Here is a 21,206-nt window from a genome sequence, read left to right on the forward strand (position 1 = left end):
AGGTAGGAGCGAGGAGAGGGACGGAAGCTATTCTGTTACACTGGCAATACTAAAGTGCCTATAAGAACATCCAATAGTCAAAGGTATATGAAATACAAATGGTATAGAGAGAAATAGTCCTATAATTCCTATAATAACTACAATCTGCAAATATTGAAGACTCGTAAAAAGGAACCACCAGCATTCATATGTTCTCATGTTCTGAGCAAGGAACTTAAACGTTAGCTTTTTTACATGGCACATATTGCACTTTTACTTTCTTCTCCAACACTTTGTTTTTGCATTATTTAAACCAAATTGAACAGGTTTCATTATTTATTTGAGGCTAAATAGATTTTATTGATGTATTATATTAAGTTAAAATAAGGGTTCATTCAGTATTGTTGGAATTGTCATTATTACAAATAAATGTAAAAAAATCGGCCGATTTATCGGTATCGGCTTTTTTTTGGGGGGGGGGGGGGGGTCCTCCAATAATCGGTATCGGTGTTGAAAAATCATAATCGGTCGACCTCTACTCAGTAACATCTTTGAAATTGTCGCATGTTGTGTTTATATTTTTGTTCAGTGTGTAATATATATTACACACACAGTACTAGTCAAAGGTTCGGACACACCTACTCCAGGGTTGTGGGTTCGATTCCCACGGGGGGGCCAGCACAGAAAAAAATGTATGAAATTGTATGAAATGTATGCATTCACTACTGTAAGTCGCTCTGGATAAGAGCGTCTGCTAAATGACTAAAATGTAAATGTAAATGTAAATGTACTCATTCAAGGGTTTTTCTTTATTTGTACTGTGTTCTATATTGTAGAATAATAGTGAAGACATCAAAACTATGAATTAACATGTATGGAATCATGTAGTAACCGAAAATCTAAATATATTTTACATTTTAGATTCTTCAAAGTAGCCACCCTTTGCCTTGATGACAGCTTTGCACACTCTTGGTATTCTCTCAACCAGCTTCATGAGGTAGTCACCTGGAATGCATTTCAATTAACAGGTGTGCCTTGTTAAAAGTTAATTTGTCTAATTTCTTTCCTACTTAATGCGTTTGAGCCAATCAGTTGTATTGTGACAAGGTAGAGGTGGTATACAGAAGATAGTATGGACTTGGTCTTTTACCAAATAGGGCTATGGCAAGAACAGCTCAAATAAGCAAAGAGAAACGACTATAAGACATGAAGGTCAGTCAATCCGGAAAATTTCAAGAACTTTGAAAGTTTCTTCAGGTGCAGTCGCAAAAACCATCAAGCGCTATGATGAAACAGGAAAGGAAGACCCAGAGTTACCTCTACTGCAGAGGATAAGTTCATTGGAGTTACCAGCCTCAGAAATTGCAGTCCAAATAAATGCTTCAGAGTTAAAGTAACAGACACTTCTCAACATCAACTGTTCAGAGGAGACTTGCTGCAAAGAAACAACTACTAAAGGACACCAATTAGAAGAAGAGACTTGCTTGGGCCAAGAAAACGAGCGATGGACATTAGACCGGTGGAAATCTGTCCCAAATTTGAGATTTTTGGTTACAACCGCTGTATCTTTGTGAGATGCAGAGTAGGTGAACGGAGGATCTCTGCATGTGTAGTTCCCAAAGTGAAGCATGGAGGGGGAGATGTGATGGTGTGGGGGTCCTTTGTTAGTGATACTGTCAGTGATTTATTTAGAATTCAAGGCACACTTAACCAGCATAGCTACCACAGCATTCTGCAGCGATACGCCATACCATCTGGTATGCGCTTAGTGGGACTATCATTTGTTTTTCAACACGACAATGACCCAACACACCTCCAGGCTGTGTAAGGGCTATTTGACCAAGAAGGAGAGTGGTGGAGTGCTGCATCAGATGACCTGGCCTCCACAATCAACCGACCTCAACCCGATTGAGATGGTTAGGGATGAGTTGGACTGCAGAGTGAAGGAGAAGAAGCCATCAAGTGCTCAGATTATGTGGGAACTCTTTCAAAACTGTTGGAAAAGCATTCCAGGTGAAGCTGGTTGAGAGAATGCAAAGTGTGCAAAGCTGTCATCAAGGCAAAGGGTGGCTACTTTGAAGAATCTAAAATATATTTTGATTTAATACTTTTTGGGGGTTACTAAATGTGTTATTTAATAGTTTTGATGTCTTCATCATTCTACAATGTAGAAAGTAGTGAAGTAAAGAAAAACCCTGGAATAAGTAGGTGTCAACTTTTGACTGGTACTGTATATACCATGCATTCGGAAAGTATTCAGACCCCTTGACTTTTTCAAAATGTTGTTACGTTACATCCATATTCTAAAATGGATTAAATAAAACATTTTCCTCATCAGAGTGAAAATAGGTTTTTCAAATTTTTTGCAAATGTATAAAAAAAAAAAAAAAACACTTAAGTATTCAGGCCCTTTGCTTTGAGACTCGAAATTGAGCTCCGGTGCATCCTGTTTCCATTGATCATCCTTGAGATGTTTCTACAACTTGATTGGAGTCCACCTCAAATCAAAGTTTATTTGTCACGTACACCGAATACAGTGAAATGCTTACTTACAGGCTCTAACCAATAGTGTGAAAAAAAGTGTGTGTGTGTAGGTAAGTAAAGAAATTAAGCAACATAAAGACATTTGAAAATAACAGTAGCAAGGCTATATACAGACACTGGTTAGTCAGGCTTATTGAGGTAGTATGTACATGTAGGTATGGTAAAGTGACTATGCATATATGATGAACAGAGTAGCAGTAGCGTAAAAAGAGGGGTTGGCGGGTGGTGGGACACAATGCAGATAGCCTGGTTAGCCAATGTGCGGGGGCACTGGTTGGTCGGGCCAATTGAGGTAGTATATACATGAATGTACAGTTAAAGTGACTATGCATATATGATCAACAGAGGGTAGTGGGGGGCACACAATGCAAATAGTCCGGGTAACCATTTGGTTACCTGTTCAGGAGTCTTACGGCTTGGGGGTAAAAACTGTTGAGAAGCCTTTTTGTCCTAGACTTGGCACTCCGGTACCGCTTGCCATGTAGTAGTGAGAACAGTATGACTGGGGTGGCTGGGGTCTTTGACAATTTTTAGGGCCTTCATCTGACACCGCCTGGTGTCGAGGTCCTGGGTGGCAGGCAGCTTTGCCCCAGTGATGTACTGGGCCGTACGCACTACCCTCTGAAGTGCCTTGCGGTCGGAGGCTGAGCAATTGCGGTACCAGGCAGTGATGCAACCGGTCAGGATGTTCTCAATGTTGCAGATGTAGAACCTTTTGAGGATCTCAGGACCCATGCCAAATCTTTTTAGTTTCCTGAGGGGGAATAGACTTTGTCGTGCCCTCTTCACAACTGTCTTGGTGTGTTTGGACCATTCTAGTTTGTTGTTGATGTGGACACCAAGGAACTTGAAGCTCTCATCCTGCTCCACTACAGCCCTGTCGATGAGAATGGGGGCGTGCTCGGTGCTCCTTTTCCTGTAGTCCACAATCTTCTCCTTAGTCTTGTTTACGTTGAGGGATAGGTTGTTATTCTGGCACCACCCGGCCAGGTCTCTGATCTCCTCCCCATAGGCTGTCTCGTCATTGTCGGTGATCAGGCTGTTGTGTCGTCTGCAAACTTAATGATGGTGTTGGAGTCGTGCCTGGCCATGCAGTCGTGGGTGAACCGGGAGTACAGGAGGGGACTGAGCAGGCACCCCTGGGGAGCTCCAGTGTTGAGGATCAGCGTGGCAGATGTGTTGCTACCTACCCTCCCCACCTGGGGGCGGCCCGTCAGGAAGTCCAGGATCCAGTTGCAGAGGGAGATGTTTAGTCCCAGGGTCCTTAGCTTATTGATGAGCTTTGAGGTTACTATGGTGTTGAACGCTGAGCTGTAGTCAATGAATAGCATTCTCACATAGGTGTTCCTTTTGGGAAAGGGCAGTGTGGAATGCAATAGAGATTGCATCATCTGTGGATCTGTTTGGGCGGTATGCAAATTGGAGTGGGTCTAGGGTTTCTGGGATAATGGTGTTGATGTGAGCCATTACCAGCCTTTCAAAGCACTTCATGGCTACGGACGTGAGTGCTACGGGTCTGTATACCTGTGGTATATTTAATTGATTGGACATGATTTGGTAAGGCACACAACTGCCTGTGTAAGGTCCCATGCATGTCAGAGCAAAAACCATGTCATGAGGTATAAGGAATTTTCCCTAGAGCTCTGAGGGAAAAGTATCAAGAAAATAAGTTTGGGACCACCAAGACTTTTCCTAGAGCTGGCCGCCTTTCCAAACTGAACGGAGGGAGAAGGGCCTTGGTCAGGGAGGTGACCAAGAACCCAATGGTCACTCTGACAGAGCTCCAAAGTTCCTCTGTGGCGATGGGAGAACCTTCCAGAAGGACAACCATCTCTGCAGCACTCGGCCAATCATGCCTTTATGGTATTGTCCAAACGGAAGCCACTCCTCAGTAAAAGGCACATGACAGCCCACTTGGAGTTTGCCAGAAGGCACTTAAAGGACTCAGACCATGAGAAACAAGATTCTCTGGTCTGATTGAACTCTTTGGCCTCAATGACAAGCGTCAAGTCTGGAGGAAACCTGGGACAATCCCTACAGTGAAGCATGGTAATGGCAGCATCGTGCTTTGAGGATGTTTTTCCGCGGCAGGTACTGGGAGACTAGTCAATATCGTTGGAAAGATGAATGGAGCAAAGAACAGAGATCCTTGATGAAAACCTGCTCCAGAGCGCTCAGGACCTCAGACTGGGGTGAAGGTTTACCTTCTACAGGACAATGACCCTAAGCACACAGCCGGAACAAGTCTCAATGTCCTTGAGTGGCCCAGCCAGAGCCTGGACTTGAACCCGATCGAAGATCACTGAAGAGACCTGAAAATAGCTGTGCAACGATGCTCCCCATCTAATCTGACAGAGCTTGAGAGGATCTGCAGAGAAGAATTGGAGAAACTCCACAGATACAGGTGTGCCAAGCTTGTATCGTCATACCCAAGAAGACTCGAGGCTGTAATCGCTGCCAAAGGTGCTTCAACAAAGTACTGAGTAAAGGGTCTGAATACTTATGTAAATGTAATATTTCAGTAAAAACTTTTTTTATTTTATTATTATTAATTTGCAACATTTTCTAGACAGTTTTTGCTTTGTCATTATGGGGTGTTATTGGTATATTGATGAGGGGGAAAAATCTATTTAATCCATTGCAGAATAAGGCTGTAACGTAATGTGGAAAAAGTCAACGGGTATGAATTCTTTCCAAATGCACTGTATATAAACAAACTGATTGTCATCTCCTACTGGTGCACTGGTAGTGCGTTGTTTTGGAGGGGAAGAGAAGGCCAGGTTATGGCTATGACAAATGGTTCCTCTTAGGTTTGTGCGTGTGAGTTTGTGTGTCTGAGGTAGGAGTATTAAGGTGTGCCCCAAGGCTGTGAACAGGCCCAGGTGTGTGTGTGTGTGTGTGTGCTCCCAACTGACAGACAGACGGAGAGGGAGTGAGATGGCCGTCTGCGCGCCGATCGATGGTGTGTGTGCGCACTAGAGGACCGCGCAGCAGGGCGTGTGTGCTGCTCGTCTTATACCTTGGGATGTGCGAGCCCCTTAATCAGTAGCATTTTCCCTGTGAACCTGACAATAAGGACTGGTAATCGGATGCCGCGGTCTGAGCCTAAGCCTGAGCGGCAGCAGTTTGGCCATAATGGAGATAATGGAGGAGGTAGTAATGACATCCTGCAGCTGCCTGAAAGCCCTCTTCAGTAGAGCTATCTGTCTGGGAGAGACTGACGGGACACGCCCTCTCAGTCGCTCTCTCGCTCTCATCCACCCACTCACCCTCTCCCGTCCGCTCGCTCTCATCTGCTCTGTTTCTCACTCGCTCTCATCCACTCTTTTGCTCATTATCGCTATTGCTCTCATTCTCTCTCTAACCCTCTCCCTTACTAGGTCTCTTTTCCCCATCTCTCTATCTTTCCCTGTTTTTTTCTCCCCTGTTTTTGTGTTTCTCTTTATTCTCCCTCTCCCCCTCGTCTCACTCTCACCCTTATCTCCCTCTTTTCCCCCTCCCTCTCTCCATCTGCTCGCTGTTAACCAGCCTCCTAACCAGACAGACCAGGTTGGTGGTTGTTGTGCGGCTGAGTGTTATTTCCAGGCAGGCTGCTAAACAGCCCCGGGGGAGAGGGGATGAGCCCTGATGACGTGCAACGAAGTCACACTCTGAGCGCACTTTTAACAAGCTAGGGAGAATTAATAAAAAGAGAAAGCAGAGGGCTCTCTCTCAGCTCTTTTGTCCACTGGTGCGGAGAAAAGCCTCGAGTTTACACAGTGATTAAGGACCAGCAACAATTAAAAGGCGGCGACTGCAGAAGGTGTTTAAGAGTTCCTCGCCCGTTTCCCCCTCTATGAAAGGGAAGTCGTTAGGAGTAATTAGTTTACCAATGACTGCAATTAGGAGTGGGCTAGCCTAGCCTGCTTCGTGCTGGAGGGAAGGAGAAAAGCAAGAGGCTGCCAAACATTTTAAGAGGAAGTGAAGTCCCTTTTCTTTTTTTGTAAGATCAGTCTGTTTATAGTGAGTGGCCATGAGGAAAATGCAGCATGTCTTTTTTGTTGTTGCCTTTCAGACATACAGCTCGTTGCAGGAGGTCCTGGTGTCCTTTGGGAGGAGGGTGTTGTGTTACCCGCTCTACAGGCATTTTTCTCTGGTCTCTGCAGCCGTGCAGGATGCGGCTCGGATCTTCCAGTCAGGTGAGTCTAGACTATGCTCTCTGTGACCTCTCACCCCTGACCTGAGGCAGCTTGGCACCTCCACACCTCAATGGCCACTTTCTGGACGCTGGTTAGAGCAGTATTGGCAGCCTCCGTGTCATGCCCAGATTATAAAGCCCTCGATATGGCCTAGTTTCCCTCCCAATTAATGTGTCTCTGGACTCTGGCCAATGTTTTCTGAGACTCCTGAGGGACAGTATGTGGTTTGATGCATTTCTGTTGAAGGTAAAGCCTGCATGGTAGCTGTGGGCTGCAGCTTGCCTGTTCAGTGCTTTGGAGTCTGACAGAAAGACTGCTTTACAGCCAGCATGCACCCACAGTCATACATCACTATACCACCACAAGCTGAGCAACCTCTCCAAGCAGGAAGTGTGGATTTGTTCTATACGGACTGTTGACTTTGATATCTCCTAGCAAAGAGTCATCTTTAAATCAAAGCCCCGCGGGTAGCTAGATGAAGGCTCTGCCATGTAAACACATTTAGGATGTGTGTGGAGTGAGATTAGCTGGTTTGTGGGGATTTGAATGCTTGTAAATGACAGCAAATTAAGTCTTTTAAACTCCAGATTAGATCAGACTGGCTGAGGGAATCCAAGAATCCCAGGTTGTCACTGTGAAGTGGGCTTCCCTGTAATATACGACACCATCTACCTTCATCCTCTAGAAACAAACACACAACTTCACCTGTTATAGCCTAATGAAGCTTTTTAATCTCTCTCCTGACGCTGGACATTTGTTCAACAGTCACATACCCATTTTGTTTCTGTGCTGGAAAATGCAAACTAACCTAATTGGTGATAGTTAGTCTAAGCAGGCAAACGATAGCAAGTGCCTCTTCATTTAAATGAGTTTGCCTCTGCAATTTTCTTTTATTTGCGTGCATCAGGTGAGTGAGAGTGAGTAATGGGGCTCTCGTTAATGAACTGTAAAGCTACAGTAATGCAGTCTGGCTGGCGTACGTCTTGAGAGGGCACGACACGTTTCCTCCCAGCTTTACTCCACACAGCTAATTCATTTGTCAGGATAAGGCTAATGGAATGTGTGCTCTAATTTGAAGGCACTTGACTTAAATGGCTGTGAAAGCAAACATTGGTAGGTATTAGGAAAACAAACCCATTAATGCCTTGTGGGAGCCACATGTTAAGGCCTTAAAGGAAATGTTATCCGGGGTAAATATTTGAACAGCCCTCTGGCATCACGGACTGTCCTTCTCAAGGCGCTCATCCAGCTGCCCGCTAAGTGGCTGGAACCAATGGGCCTCCTAGGCAGGGAGAGTGGAGCAGGGCCTCCTAGGCAGGGAGAGTGGAGCAGGGCCTCCTAGGCAGGGAGAGTGGAGCAGGGCCTCCTAGGCAGGGAGAGTGGAGCAGGGCCTCCTAGGCAGGGAGAGTGGAGCAGGGCCTCCTAGGCAGGGAGGGCGGAGCAGGGCCTCCTAGGCAGGGAGAGCGGAGCAGGGCCTCCTAGGCAGGGAGGGCGGAGCAGGGCCTCCTAGGCAGGGAGAGTGGAGCAGGGCCTCCTAGGCAGGGAGGGCGGAGCAGGGCCTCCTAGGCAGGGAGGGCGGAGCAGGGCCTCCTAGGCAGGGAGGGCGGAGCAGGGCCTCCTAGGCAGGGAGGGCGGAGCAGGGCCTCCTAGGCAGGGAGGGCGGAGCAGGGCCTCCTAGGCAGGGAGGGCGGAGCAGGGCCTCCTAGGCAGGGAGGGCGGAGCAGGGCCTCCTAGGCAGGGAGGGCGGAGCAGGGCCTCCTAGGCAGGGAGGGCGGAGCAGGGCCTCCTAGGCAGGGAGGGCGGAGCAGGGCCTCCTAGGCAGGGAGGGCGGAGCAGGGCTGCAGTCGTGTAGCTGACCGAAGGACTCACTGGAGTTGGGTAGCCTATACCGAGCCGGAAATGTTCCGGAATTGCGGTTCCTCAGTGTAGCTTAACTCACATTTCCCTGTGTCCATGTTTTTACACGTCTCTTGGCTTTGTAACATTTTAGCTGGCTATAATTGAGCAGTCATCTACTTAAATATGACACTAGAAAGGGTTTGGGTCGCCACTGTAATGAGCTAGTACAGTGGGCTGTTGGGGTGCACATGGCCCTCCCAGTAGTTGAAACACTTGAAGTGTTCTGTTACCATGTCCAGTGTGGTAGTGATGTCAATGGAATGTTTTCTGCGCAGCATTAGGAATGCACATGGAGTGTTTGGAACGTGTGTGTACTTGACTACAGTGTGTAAATGTGTTGCTTATGCTGTCTTGTCACCTTGCCATGATGGATGTTAGCGGCCAGTGCCCCTGTGGCAGCTGTGTCGCTGTGCCCATGACACACACACCCCACCCGGGCCAGACTCTGCCTGCCTGCCTGTCTTCCCCTCTCCAAGGATCAGCCACAGCTCGCCACCAACGTGTTTAACTGGCTTAACTTGTCATCAGCGTGGAAAAACAGACGAGTGCAGGATTCATAACGTGGCACGGTTGGAGGTGAAACAACTGCACGGTCTCCATCGCTCCCAGAGAGGGAGAAATGTAAAACCTCCAGGGATGTGGTGGGGTTGCCTTGAGTTTGGAAGCAGGGAGGGCTTAGTGTCTGCAGTGAGTTTGGAAGCAGGGAGGGCTTAGTGTCTGCAGTGAGTTTGGAAGCAGGGAGGGCTTAGTGTCTGCAGTGAGTTTGGAAGCAGGGAGGGCTTAGTGTCTGCAGTGAGTTTGGAAGCAGGGAGGGCTTAGTGTCTGCAGTGAGTTTGGAAGCAGGGAGGGCTTAGTGTCTGCAGTGAGTTTGGAAGCAGGGAGGGCTTAGTGTCTGCAGTGAGTTTGGAAGCAGGGAGGGCTTAGTGTCTGCAGTGAGTTTGGAAGCAGGGAGGGCTTAGTGTCTGCAGTGAGTTTGGAAGCAGGGAGGGCTTAGTGTCTGCAGTGAGTTTGGAAGCAGGGAGGGCTTAGTGTCTGCAGTGAGTTTGGAAGCAGGGAGGGCTTAGTGTCTGCAGTGAGTTTGGAAGCAGGGAGGGCTTAGTGTCTGCAGTGAGTTTGGAAGCAGGGAGGGCTTAGTGTCTGCAGTGAGTTTGGAAGCAGGGAGAGGTGAGGCTCCTGGTCCTCTGTGAGTGCTCATGCTCTAAATGAGAACCAAATGTTTGTGCAAGGTTTTCCTCGGAGCGAGTGTGCTGTTTGTTTGGAATGGACTGGAATGTCTGTCTGCTGCCAGCCAATCCTGGACAAGAGGATTGTCTGTAGACCTCCGTGCTCTGCAATGGGCCAGCTCTGGCCCATGAAGGGTCTATTTATACTCCTGGGGTTTGTGGCAGCAAATGTTATGGATCAAACGTGGCTCCCTCCAGGTGTGTCCCTTTTTGTAATGGTAATCTTTGGCTTTCCCTTCAAGGAACATCAGGCCCAATCTTTTTTCATAAACTGGTATGAAATGAACCCTTTGCATTATCTTGGCCCACTTGAGTTGAAATTCTGGACTATTTAAACTAGATAAACGAGGTCTGAAAGTTGATTAATTGCTCTCTGTCATGAGTATAAATGACTCTCAGTGGTCTGCAGTTGGATGGTCTTGCAATGCTCACATGATCTCTCATAGCCTGTTCAGCCTATAATTTGAAGGAAGGCTGTATGGAACAATGAGATTTTTGTAACCTCAGTCCCTGCTAGCAACACTGCTATATTTACCATTCTTCACATTGCCATAGAATAACAACATTTTTCAATTTCTACTCCTTCTGTTTTTCATGTCCAGGGAAAGTCTGCGTCTTGAAGTGCTTGTTGGATATTCACAAAGTCTTCCGGGAGAATGAACCGGCCTACATATTGAACGACCTCTACATCACAGACTACTGCGTCTGGATCCAGAGGGTCAAGTAAGTTCACTATCCCCCCCCCCCGTCCTCTTTCTCCCTCTGCAGGGACCTTCAGCCCCTAGAGCATAATTACCTCCCAGGTCCAGGGGCCAAGCAAAGTGGCTTTCATGCTGCTTCAGTGCGCTGCACTGGAGGAGAGGATTAGACGAGTCATTTGTCACAGCACGGCTACTTGACTGACAGAGACGCTGTGAGACGTATCCGTTCTCCCATGTCAAAGGTGCCGTTGGAGAGTGTGTGGACTGTACTGTCTCCCTCAGTGCTGCAGTGGAGTCCCAGTGACTGAGACAGAAGCCTCTGTGACAGTACACACAGATGAGAGGAATTAGATGGACAGTGCACTGTGCAGTACAAGATGTGTGTCAACTCGCGAGAGATCTGTGTAGTTTCTTCCCTAATTGATATAGCATGCATGGCTCTTTCCTCACCCGTCTACATATTTTACAATTACTTACATGTTAAAAATGTAAGCCTGCAAGGGCATTATTCGGTAATGAGCTCTGTTTTATTCTTGGCAGGGGTTCAGCCGAGTGGTGTGCTAGTCTGGAAAAAGCCAGATTTGAAAAATGTGCACCAGTGATGATGTAGGCCCAGCGCCCAGATGCAGACATGATAAAAGCTCTGCCGGGTGTTTGATGGAGCTTTTCTCTCTGGAAAAGAAAACGCCTCGATGGCCAATTAATAATAGATGTATAAAAATCAATGGTGGAGATCGGCGCTGCAGTCCCGGTTGGTCTGTCTGTTTCGCTGCAGCAGACGAAGAGAACAGAGAGTCCTGGTCTTGAGTGCTCTCTCAGCTCAGCGTACGCTTTGAGCAGAAGCAGCAGCACTGTCAAGCCACTGGAAAACTCAATCAGTCTCATTTCAGTCAGTCAAGGAGATGAAACGGCAGAAGGGCATCTGCGGTTGAGTGCTTTCCAATCCGCCTCCCTCTCTTTCCCTCCACCGCTGTACATTGGAGCCAAATGTCAGCTTGACCTATCAACAAGCTGGCTTCCACTGGCTGCAACCCCGCATCGATCATTAAATGGATTAGACCTTGTGCTCGCCGCCTTTACCTATGATTGAATTGTTACATTTCCCTTTTCTGTTTATGTTTTTCAGTCGATAAACAAAGCAAAGCTTTTTTTTTTTCTGCCCTGAGACCTGGCTCATATCAGCTGTGGTGTCAACAGAGGCAGAGAGATGGAGAGAGAGAGGCTGTCCAGCATCCAGGAAGAGTTACTAACCCTCTCCTGTTGAAGATGATGCCTCAGGGCACCTGGCTGGGAAAACCTCTAGAGCCCAGGCATTCCATTTCATTGTGTTGCTGTGAATCAATTCCCAGATAGTTATGAAAAGTCTATTTTATATTGTTGTGCTGGACAGACTACATTTCTTTCCCTTCTGAATGTGGAATAAAAGCGAGCAGTCCACTTGCCATTCAAGGCAGCAGAGAGGAGAGCTGTCTTTCTATGAGCTAGCAGGCATTTACATAAGTCATTTAGCACATGCTTTTATCCTGAGCGACTTACATCAGTGCATTCACGGTGAGACAACAACATATCCCAATCATAGCAAGTATGCCGTGGGATTTATTTAAGATGCTCTTTACAGAGATAGGGTTCAGACGTTTTTGGAAGATGGGCAGGGACTCCTCTGTCTTGACATTAGAGGGAAGGTTGTTCCACCATTGGGGTGCCAGGACAAAGAAGAGTTTTGACTGGGCTGAGTGGGAACTGCTCTCCTGTAGGGGTTGGAGGGCCAAGAGACCGGAGGTGGCAAAACGGAGGGGTTGGGGTGTAGGGTTTGATCATAGCCTGAAGGTAGGGATGGGCAGTTCCCTTCGCTGCTCCGTAGGCAAGCACCAGCGTCTTGAAGATGATGTGAGCTTAGACTGGAAGCCAGTGGAGTGTGCGGAGGACTGGGGTGACATGGGAGAGCTTTGGAAGATTGAACACCAGGCGTGCTGCGTCGTTCTGAATAAGTTGAAGGGGTTTGCTGCCACAAGCGGGGAGCCCAGCCAACAGAGTTGCAGTAGTCTAGATCGGAGATGACAAGGCTGGCAGGCAGCACTCAAGCAGCAGCCAGCTGTGGTTTGAGCAGACAGTGCTCTTATCACTTGTGGTTTGTTGTGGCAGACGTTTGTGCATGTGACCGGTTTGATGACAGATTGTATAAGCATTGCTATCCTCCCTGCTAGATATCCCCCATTTGTCATTCCTGCTAAGTGACTGTGCCGTCTCTCCCTGTGAGTCCTGTGGTAAGATAAGATGTAATCTATATCCTGTATCTTGTCAGTCCTCCCCACAGTCGACTCCCAGACACGATCAGCTGCTCATGATGGACACGGCGATTTAATGAATGCGTTGCTCGATGGGTTGATTTATACTGTCTGGCTCTCCCTGGGCTGTCCCACATGTGTTCATGCTCTTAAAGTCCCTCTGACTGCTGAGACCAGAGTCAAATTTACAGCATCATAAAGACTTCACAGTGACTGAGACTCCAGCGAACCCCTCTCCCTCCACAGACTCCCGCACACAGACAAACAAGTGGACAGTCCACTCTCCGGTCAACAGGAGGAGTATGAGGGTGGAGAAAGTCCTTCTGACACCATTTTGTATTTGTCCTGATAAAAGGTGTTGACCAAAGGATTATTAACGCGCTTACAGCCGTTTCCACATTACCCAGGGAATTTGTGTAATTTGCAGATATCTTTGTATCAGATGCATTGCCACTATCAAATAAAGAGAACCTCTCTACCATTTGTTTCAATGGGTGGTTTTGATGATCCTCCGATGCCGAACCCCTGCAGTGTTGCTAGACTGAAATGAAAACCCACTCCTCGTTTTCATTCTGTCTTTCCTCTTTTCTCATCAAAAGGCTTGGAAGGAGTCCAATGTAGATTGACTGTGACCAGTCCAACAAATCCCATCAGATCTGTGTTACTGTATCTCAGTGAAATCAGCAGGCCTCTAACTTCCCCTTCCTCTTTCAGCGCTCACACATTCCTCCCCCTTTACCCGTTGTCTGCCGCACAATCAATTAATTGGGTCGATTAAATTCCAGAACAAAAAACCATGGCAACCTGTGAGTGTCGAGCTCAAGGGTTTGCTAGTCTTGGAGGAGGAAACAAGGATCTTTTTCTCTCTCGCTCACACCCATCCATTCAGCCTCTACACACATTGTGTGCGTGACAATGCCCAGAGGAGAGCTCTCTTCTCCACAGTCCCAGGAGGGACAACCTACTGCTGCTGTAACCAGGCTGACCCCCCCCCCCCCCCCCCCCCCCTCCGGCAAGGTCGGTTAAGTGAGTCGGTTAAGCCTTGTGGGGGCTTGCTGGTGGTTTTAATGCTCCAGGGACTGGCAACTCGGCATCCAGTGCGTGTGCAGGAATGGCAAGTTGATCGTTGTAGTTTTTGTAATTAAAAAAAAGATATATTCTTAGAAAAGGCGGAATGCAGGTGAAAAAGCTTCGGATACATTTTCTCTGGTTTTAATCCTTTTCATGCACCTGCTAGTGTATTCTACCCACACTCATCCTGTGATGTAGTAGATGGTGTATACTAAACATTAGGAACACCTTCCTAATATTGCATTTTCTTTTGCCCTCCCAGCAGCCTCAACTCATTGGGGAATGGACTCTTCAATGTGTCAACAGCATTCCACATTGATGCTGGCCCATGTTGACTCTAATGCTTTCCACAGTTGTGTCACGTTGGCTGATTGTCCTTTGGGTGGTAGACCATTCTTCATACACACAGGAAACTGTTGAGCTTGACAAACCCAGCAGCGTTGCAGTTCTTGACACAAACTGGTGCGAACCCCACTCAAAGGCACTTTAAATCTTTTGTCTTGCCCATTCACCCTCTGAATGGCACACATACACAATCCATGTCTTAATTGTCTCAAGGTCTAAAAATAATTATTTAACCGGTCTCCTCCCCTTCATCTAGACTGATTTGAAGTGGATTTAACAAGTGACCTCAATTAGGGATCATAGTTTTCACCTGGTCAGTCTCTCACAAAGTGAATGTTTTGTGTACTCTGTGTATATGGTCTGTGTGTTTAGAGCCCTCCCCACCACAGAGACGGTAGATAGTCTCTGTGTCCCGCTGGGCTCGACAAAGCCGAGACGGTCTCACAGCTAATGGGGAGAAGTACTACAGATTTCCTCTCTGCATGACGTCCAGATTTTGTGTACTTACACAGGCAGCCCACCACACGCGCAGAGAGAGAGATAAATACTGACAGTGTTGTTGCATCCGTGCTACACTAATAATGAATGATGCAGCCTTCCTTTGTATGAGGTAACTTCCTCTCCTGGTGTCCTTGTTTTGATTAGGAGGGTAGGTAAACAACAAGCTCTGCAGGCAGTTCTACCAGCTCTCTTCATGTTGCACATTAACTAATGGTCTCTTTATACAGTAAGAAAGCACTTCCTTAGATTGCAATCCCTACTGTGTTATATAGCCTAATGCAGGGGTGTCAAACATACGGGCGGGTGGGTTGAAATATTTTTTTGGGGGAGGGGGAATCAATATATTTTAAAATAACTAAAACCAAAAATTGACTAGACAGTCGGGGAGCATTGGAAAAATCCCAAAACGATGGATAGAGGACTAATCTTTTCCAGAACCTCGTTGAAGACCGAATGCAACACCCCTGGCCTAATGCCTCTGACACAGGTCTTCAATGTTACTCGCACACGCCGTCATCACACATGTCATCACACACTCCCTCAAACCATCAAACTCAGGAAGTCAGGAAATCCAAGCATCCATTTATAAGTCTTTCAGTCTTATAAAACAAGCCAACTTTGTCACAAACAACTACCGTCTACGTATTGTTCCCTGAATGAGATGTTGGACAATTCAAATGGAATACAGTTAGCAAACAGTGTCTGACTGTCCAGCTACTATATCCATTGAATAATGTACATACACTCCCTTGACAAATCTTGTGAAATGAATTTGTACATTTAAGATTAACTAAGAAGTATGAGTAGGAACATGTGTTGAATGTCTTCTGGGATCATTGACCATGAGGCTGCTGATAGAAATGAAAGTCTGTAATTGACTAAGTCTAGTTGTCCTTCTCCCCCACCACCCCCCTGCTCCCTGTCCTCATCCAAGGACTTGTTTGTTGTCTGACAGATGGAAGCGTCTTTGTGGCGACAGAAGTGTTCCAACCTTGAAAAGCCACCCCTCAGTTAATGAAGGGAGCCCACGACATTAGTAATGACTGAACTGTGTACAACGTTATTTATTCCCTCCAAAAGCAGCCTTTGTGCTCACCGCAAGCCGGGCTTCTCGCACTGCAGCGCAGGGAGAGGGGGAGCGAGGGGAGAGAACAAGCACGTAGCCTCTCCAATGCTAACTCAATAATGACTTCCCACGGGGGAAAGCGAATGCGGGAGGTGGGGGATGGAGGAGGGTCTCTGCTTTGAAGTTGCAGTGCTACAGGAGGCTCTCCAGCCAGAGCCAGTCAGCCAGCCTGCTCAACTCCAGCAAGGGCTTAAGCCCTGTCTAAGCAGGGGGAGGGTTCTACTAAGCTATATGGAATTGTTTTAAGAAGGTCCTACCAAGGATCATTTATCTATTTGATTTTGAATTTTAAGACCCCCCGAAGTATAAAAAAAAATATATAAAACAATTATTTGATTTAAAAGAAATGTTTGGCGTTACTGCTATTAGCCCTTACAAATGCATTGTGTAACGGATTTTCTACATGGAACAACAGTCACCCCCAAAAAATATCAATAGGAAGTTTGTTCTGAAGTGTCTGTCCTATATCTGAGAGATAAAAGAAAGATCAGGCACTAAACAGTCTCTATATATATACTTCCGTTCATATTTTCAACTGGTACTGTGGGGCAATTCCTGTGACCAACATGTTCGTGAGAGTCTCACCTTTATACAGAGGGGTCATATTAGTGTGTAGCCCAAACTGTTCCTACACCAGAGACAGAAGTTGTCTTGAAGTCGGTACGGCCACTCTGCTGAGTCCCAATAACACCATCGAACTAAGGGGCCCAAACCATGAAAAACAGACCATTATTCTCTCTCTCCCGCTCTGTATTTTTATATTAGTACACGTGCTAATGATCATCAATTCAATATGTAGGTTGAAACACAATCATTAACTGAAACAGAAACAGCTGTGTTGGAGGAATAAAACTGTGAGGAACAGCCAAAATCAGCTAACAAGGTGAGGTTGCTGAAGACAGTTTACTGTCAAAAGTCATACACCATGGCAAGACTGAGCACAGCAACAAGACACAAAGTATTTATACTGCATCAACAAGGTCTCTCCCAGGCAGAAATGAAGGCAGACAGGGGTTTCCAGATGTGTTGTCCAAGCTCTTTTGAAGAAGCACAAAGAAATGGGCATTGTTGAGGACGGTAGATGCAGTAGTCGGCCAAGGAAACTTACTGCAGCAGATAAGACGCATCATGCTTCCTTCCCTTCGCAATCGGAGATGTCCAGCAGTGCTATCAGTTTAGAATTGGCAGAAAACAGTGGGGCCCTGGTACACCCATCTACTGTCTGGAGAAGTCTGGTCAGAAGTGGCCTTCGTGGAAGACTTGCGAACAAAAAGCCATACCTCCGACGTGGAAACAAGGCCAAGTGACTCAACTATGCACGAAAACACAGGAACTGGGGTGCAGAAAAATGTCAGCAGGTGCTCTGGACTAATGAGTCAACAGACGCTTCACAAGTCCTCAACTGGCAGCTTCATTAAATAGTACCCACAAACACCACTCTCAAAGTCAACAGTGAAGCGGCGACTCCGGGATGCTGGCCTTCTAGGCAGAGTTCCTCTGTCCATGTCTGTGTTCTTTTGCCCATCTTAATCTTTTATTTTTATTGGCCAGTCTGAGATGTGGCTTTTTCTTTGCAACTCTGCCTAGAAGGCCAGCATCCTGGAGTCACCTCTTCACTGTTGACGTTGAGACTGGTGTTTTGCGGGTACTGTTTAATGAAGCTGCCAGTTGAGGACTTGTGAGGCGTCTGTTTCTCAAACTAGACACACTAATGTACTTGTCCTCTTGCTCAGTTGTGCACCAGTGCCTCCCACTCTTTCTATTCTGGTTAGAGACAGTTTGCCCTGTTCTGTGAAGGGAGTAGTACACAGCGTTGTACGAGATCTTCAGGTTCTTGGCAATTTCTCACATGGAATAGCCTTCATTTCTCAGAACAAGTATAGACTGATGAGTTTCAGAAGAAATGTCTTTATTTCTGGCCATTTTGAGCCTGTAATCGAACCCACAAATGCTGATGCTCCAGATACTCAACTAGTCTAAAGAAGGCCAGTTTTATTGCTTCTTTAATCAGAACAACAGTTTAAGAAATCAGCTGTTTCCAGCTACAATAGTCATTTACAACATTAACAATGTATACACTGTATTTCTGATCAATTTGATGTTATTTTAATGGACCAAAAACGTGTTTCTCTTTCAAAAACAAGGACATTTCTAAGTGACCCCAAACTTTTGAACGGAAGTGTTTTTATTTATTTATTTATTTATTTATTTATACAACCGCTGTTCCAGTCAAGTTTGGACACACCTACTCATTCATGAGTTTTCTTTAGTTTTACTATTTTCTACATTGTAGAATAATAGTGAAGACATCAGAACTATGGAGTAACACATGTTAAACAAATCAAACTATATTTGAGATTCTTCAAAGTAGCCACCCTTAGCCTTGATGACAGCTTTGCACACTTTTGACATTCTCTCAACCAGCTTCATGAGGTAGTCACCTGGAATGCATTTCAATTAACAGTTGTGCCTTGTTAAAAGTGGATTTGTGGAATTTCTTTCCTCCTTAATGCGTTTGAGCCTATCAGTTGTGTTGTGACATGGTAGGGGTGGTTTACAGAAGATGTCTCTATTTGGTAGAAGACCAAGTCCATATTATGGCAAGAATAGCTCAAATAAGCAAAGAGAAATGACAGTCCCATTACTTTTAAGACATAATCAGTCAGTGTAGAAAATTCCAAGCACTTTGAACGTTTCTTCAAGTGCCATCACAAATCATCAAGCGCTATAATGAAACTGTCATCAGGACCGCCACAGGAAAGGACGATCCAGAGTTACCTCTGCTGCAGAGGATAAGTTCATTAGAGTTACCAGCCTCAGAAATTGCAGCCTAAATAAATGCTTCATGAGTTCAAGTAACAGACACATCTCAACATCTGCTGTTCAGAGGAGACTGCGTGAATCAGGTCTTAGTGGTCGAGTTGCTCCCACAGTTGACATTGCATGTCCGAGCAAAAACCAAGCCATGAGGTTGAAGGAATTCTCTGGAGAGTTCCGAGACAGGATTGTGTCAAGGCACAGATCTGGGGAAGGATACCAAGAAAATGTCTGCAGCATTGAAGGTCCCCAAGAACACAGTGGCCTTCATCATTCTTAAGTGAAAGATGTTTGTAACCACCAAGACTCTTCCTAGAGCTGGCCGCCCAGCCAAACTGAGCAATCAGGGGAGAAGGGCCTTGTAACCAGATGGTCCCTCTGACAGAGCTCCAGAGTTCCTCTGTGGAGATGAGAGAACCTTCCAGAAGGACAACCATCTCTGCAGCACACCACCAATTAACTGCACCTCAGATTGCAGCCCAAATAAATGCTTCACAGAGTTCAAGTTAGACACATCTCAACATCAACTGTTCAGAGTAGACTGTGAATCAGGCCTGCATGGTTGAATTGCTGCAAAGAAACCGGTACTAAAGGACACCAATAATAAGAGACTTGCTTGGGCCTAGAAACACGAGCAATTGACATTAGACTGGTGGATATCTGTCCTTTGGTCTGATGAGTCCAAATTTGAGATTTTTGGTTCCAACCGTCATGTCTGTGAGATGCGGAGAAGGTGAACGGATCTCCGGCTTGTGTGGTTCCCACCGTGAAGCATGGAGGAGGTGGTGTGATGTGGTGGGGGTGCTTTTCTGGTGACACTGTCAGTGATTTTATTTAGAATTCAAGGCACACTTAACCAGCATGGCTACCACAGCATTCTGCAGCGATACGCCATCCCATCTGGTTTGTGCTTAGTGGGACACTTTTTTTTTTTTTTTTTTCTCAACAGTACAATGACCCAAAACACACCTCCAGGCTGTGTAAGGGCTATTTGACCAAGACGGAGAGTGATGGAGTGCTGCATCAGATGACCTGGCCTCCACAATCACCTGATCTTAACCCAATTGAGATATGAGTTGGCCTGCGGAGTGAAGGAAAAGCAGCCAACAAGTGCTCAATGTTTGTGGGAACTCCTTCAAGACTGTTGGAAAAGCATTTCTCATGAAGCTGGCTGAGAGAATGCCCAGAGTGCAAAACTGTCATCAAGGTGAAGAGTAGACTTCTTTGAAGAATCTAAAATGTAAAATATATTTTGATTTGTTTAAATATTTTTGGGTTTTCTACATGATTCCATATGTGTTATTTCATAGTTTTGTCTTCACTATTATTCTACAATGTAGAAAATAGTAAAAATAAATTTAAAAAAAACTTGAATGAGTAGGTGTGTCTGAACCTTTGACTGGTACTGTGTATATACAAATGAGTCAACATTCTCCATTTGCTGTTGCAATTTAGAACACAGAAATGTGGTTGTGCATCAGCAGTTTTTCTCTTGTCAGTCTCTGAAAATCACTCAATTAGCCCATGTCAGCTAAAATGTTTTAGATTGGTAAGTTAGTCTAGCCAGCTATCTAATCTTGTAGTAATCGTGGTCGAATTACCGACCGGGGGACCCTGATTTTGTTAGCCACACTCACTCAGATATCATACTAAAAATGGCAAACATTTCTTGCCATCCAATGGCAACGTGTGGGGAATTGCAGTGAACTTGCTTTAAACTGGCAATCATTTCTCCACGTCCCACGGCAAAATGTGGACAATTGCAGGAAATTAAATCCTAAACAAAAGAAGTATGTCTGCTCGCCGTCAGGAGGGGGGCTGCTAAAATGTTTTGGTCGCAAGGTGTGGAAGGGGGGAAAAATGGGCCCCAAAAGTAACTGCATGTGTAGATATGGGTACGCAGACCCGTGAGCCACTGTGGCCACTCTTGATGAGTTCAGATTTTCTACGGTTTCCCCTCTGCACACGCGGTGGTGGGGGTGTTGTGGGTTGTATTTATGCCTAGCCATCCCTTACTCATTGTCAGTAATTGTTCTCCTTTAATTAAAAAAAAATAATTATAGGGCTTGGGCCATGAGTCAGTCATGTTTTTGTTTTTCCTCCTCTCTTTCCAAATACTGTTACTCCCCTTTATTTCCTGAATGGACATTTGATATTCATGTAGGCCTAGGAGAGATGTCTTCTTTGATAGAGTACGGCGACTAGCTATATGGTCTGTTTACACAGTCTCCCGAGGTCCTAAATGAGTACATCCCTCTGTTGGCTGTGTAAACGGTTTCCTCCCCACGGTGGGAGTAAATTAAGGCTTTGCGGTAATAAGGAGCCATCTTGGCCCTCAGCGGTCGGTTAATTGGGCCAGGGAGGGCAGCAGGGGTCACAGTGTGGCTGTGTGTGAGGAGCTGAATGGCTGTGGACGACCGCAGGCTCATGTGCTTTATCCCTCCCTGAATGGACCCGTCCTGAGCCGCGCAGAGGTCAGCTGGTAATCATCATGGCAATGAAGTCCGATCGGCTGCACCGTGGAAGAATAGCAGCCA

General features: G+C 46.2%; 1 protein-coding gene across 1 annotated transcript in view; it reads left to right on the forward strand.

Annotated features, from left to right (window-relative positions):
• shq1 (SHQ1, H/ACA ribonucleoprotein assembly factor) overlaps positions 1 to 21,206 on the forward strand; it is a 39,143-nt gene that overhangs the window by 16,503 nt on the left and 1,434 nt on the right. Inside the window, exons 10-11 of the mRNA NM_001140187.1 lie at positions 6,578 to 6,701; positions 10,426 to 10,546. Coding sequence (NP_001133659.1) covers positions 6,578 to 6,701; positions 10,426 to 10,546 — 245 coding nt within the window. The remainder of the gene's footprint in view (positions 1 to 6,577; positions 6,702 to 10,425; positions 10,547 to 21,206) is intronic.

The sequence above is a fragment of the Salmo salar genome, chromosome 22, assembly GCF_965601325.2.
Source record: "Salmo salar chromosome 22, fSalSal1, whole genome shotgun sequence".
NCBI lineage: Eukaryota > Metazoa > Chordata > Actinopteri > Salmoniformes > Salmonidae > Salmo > Salmo salar.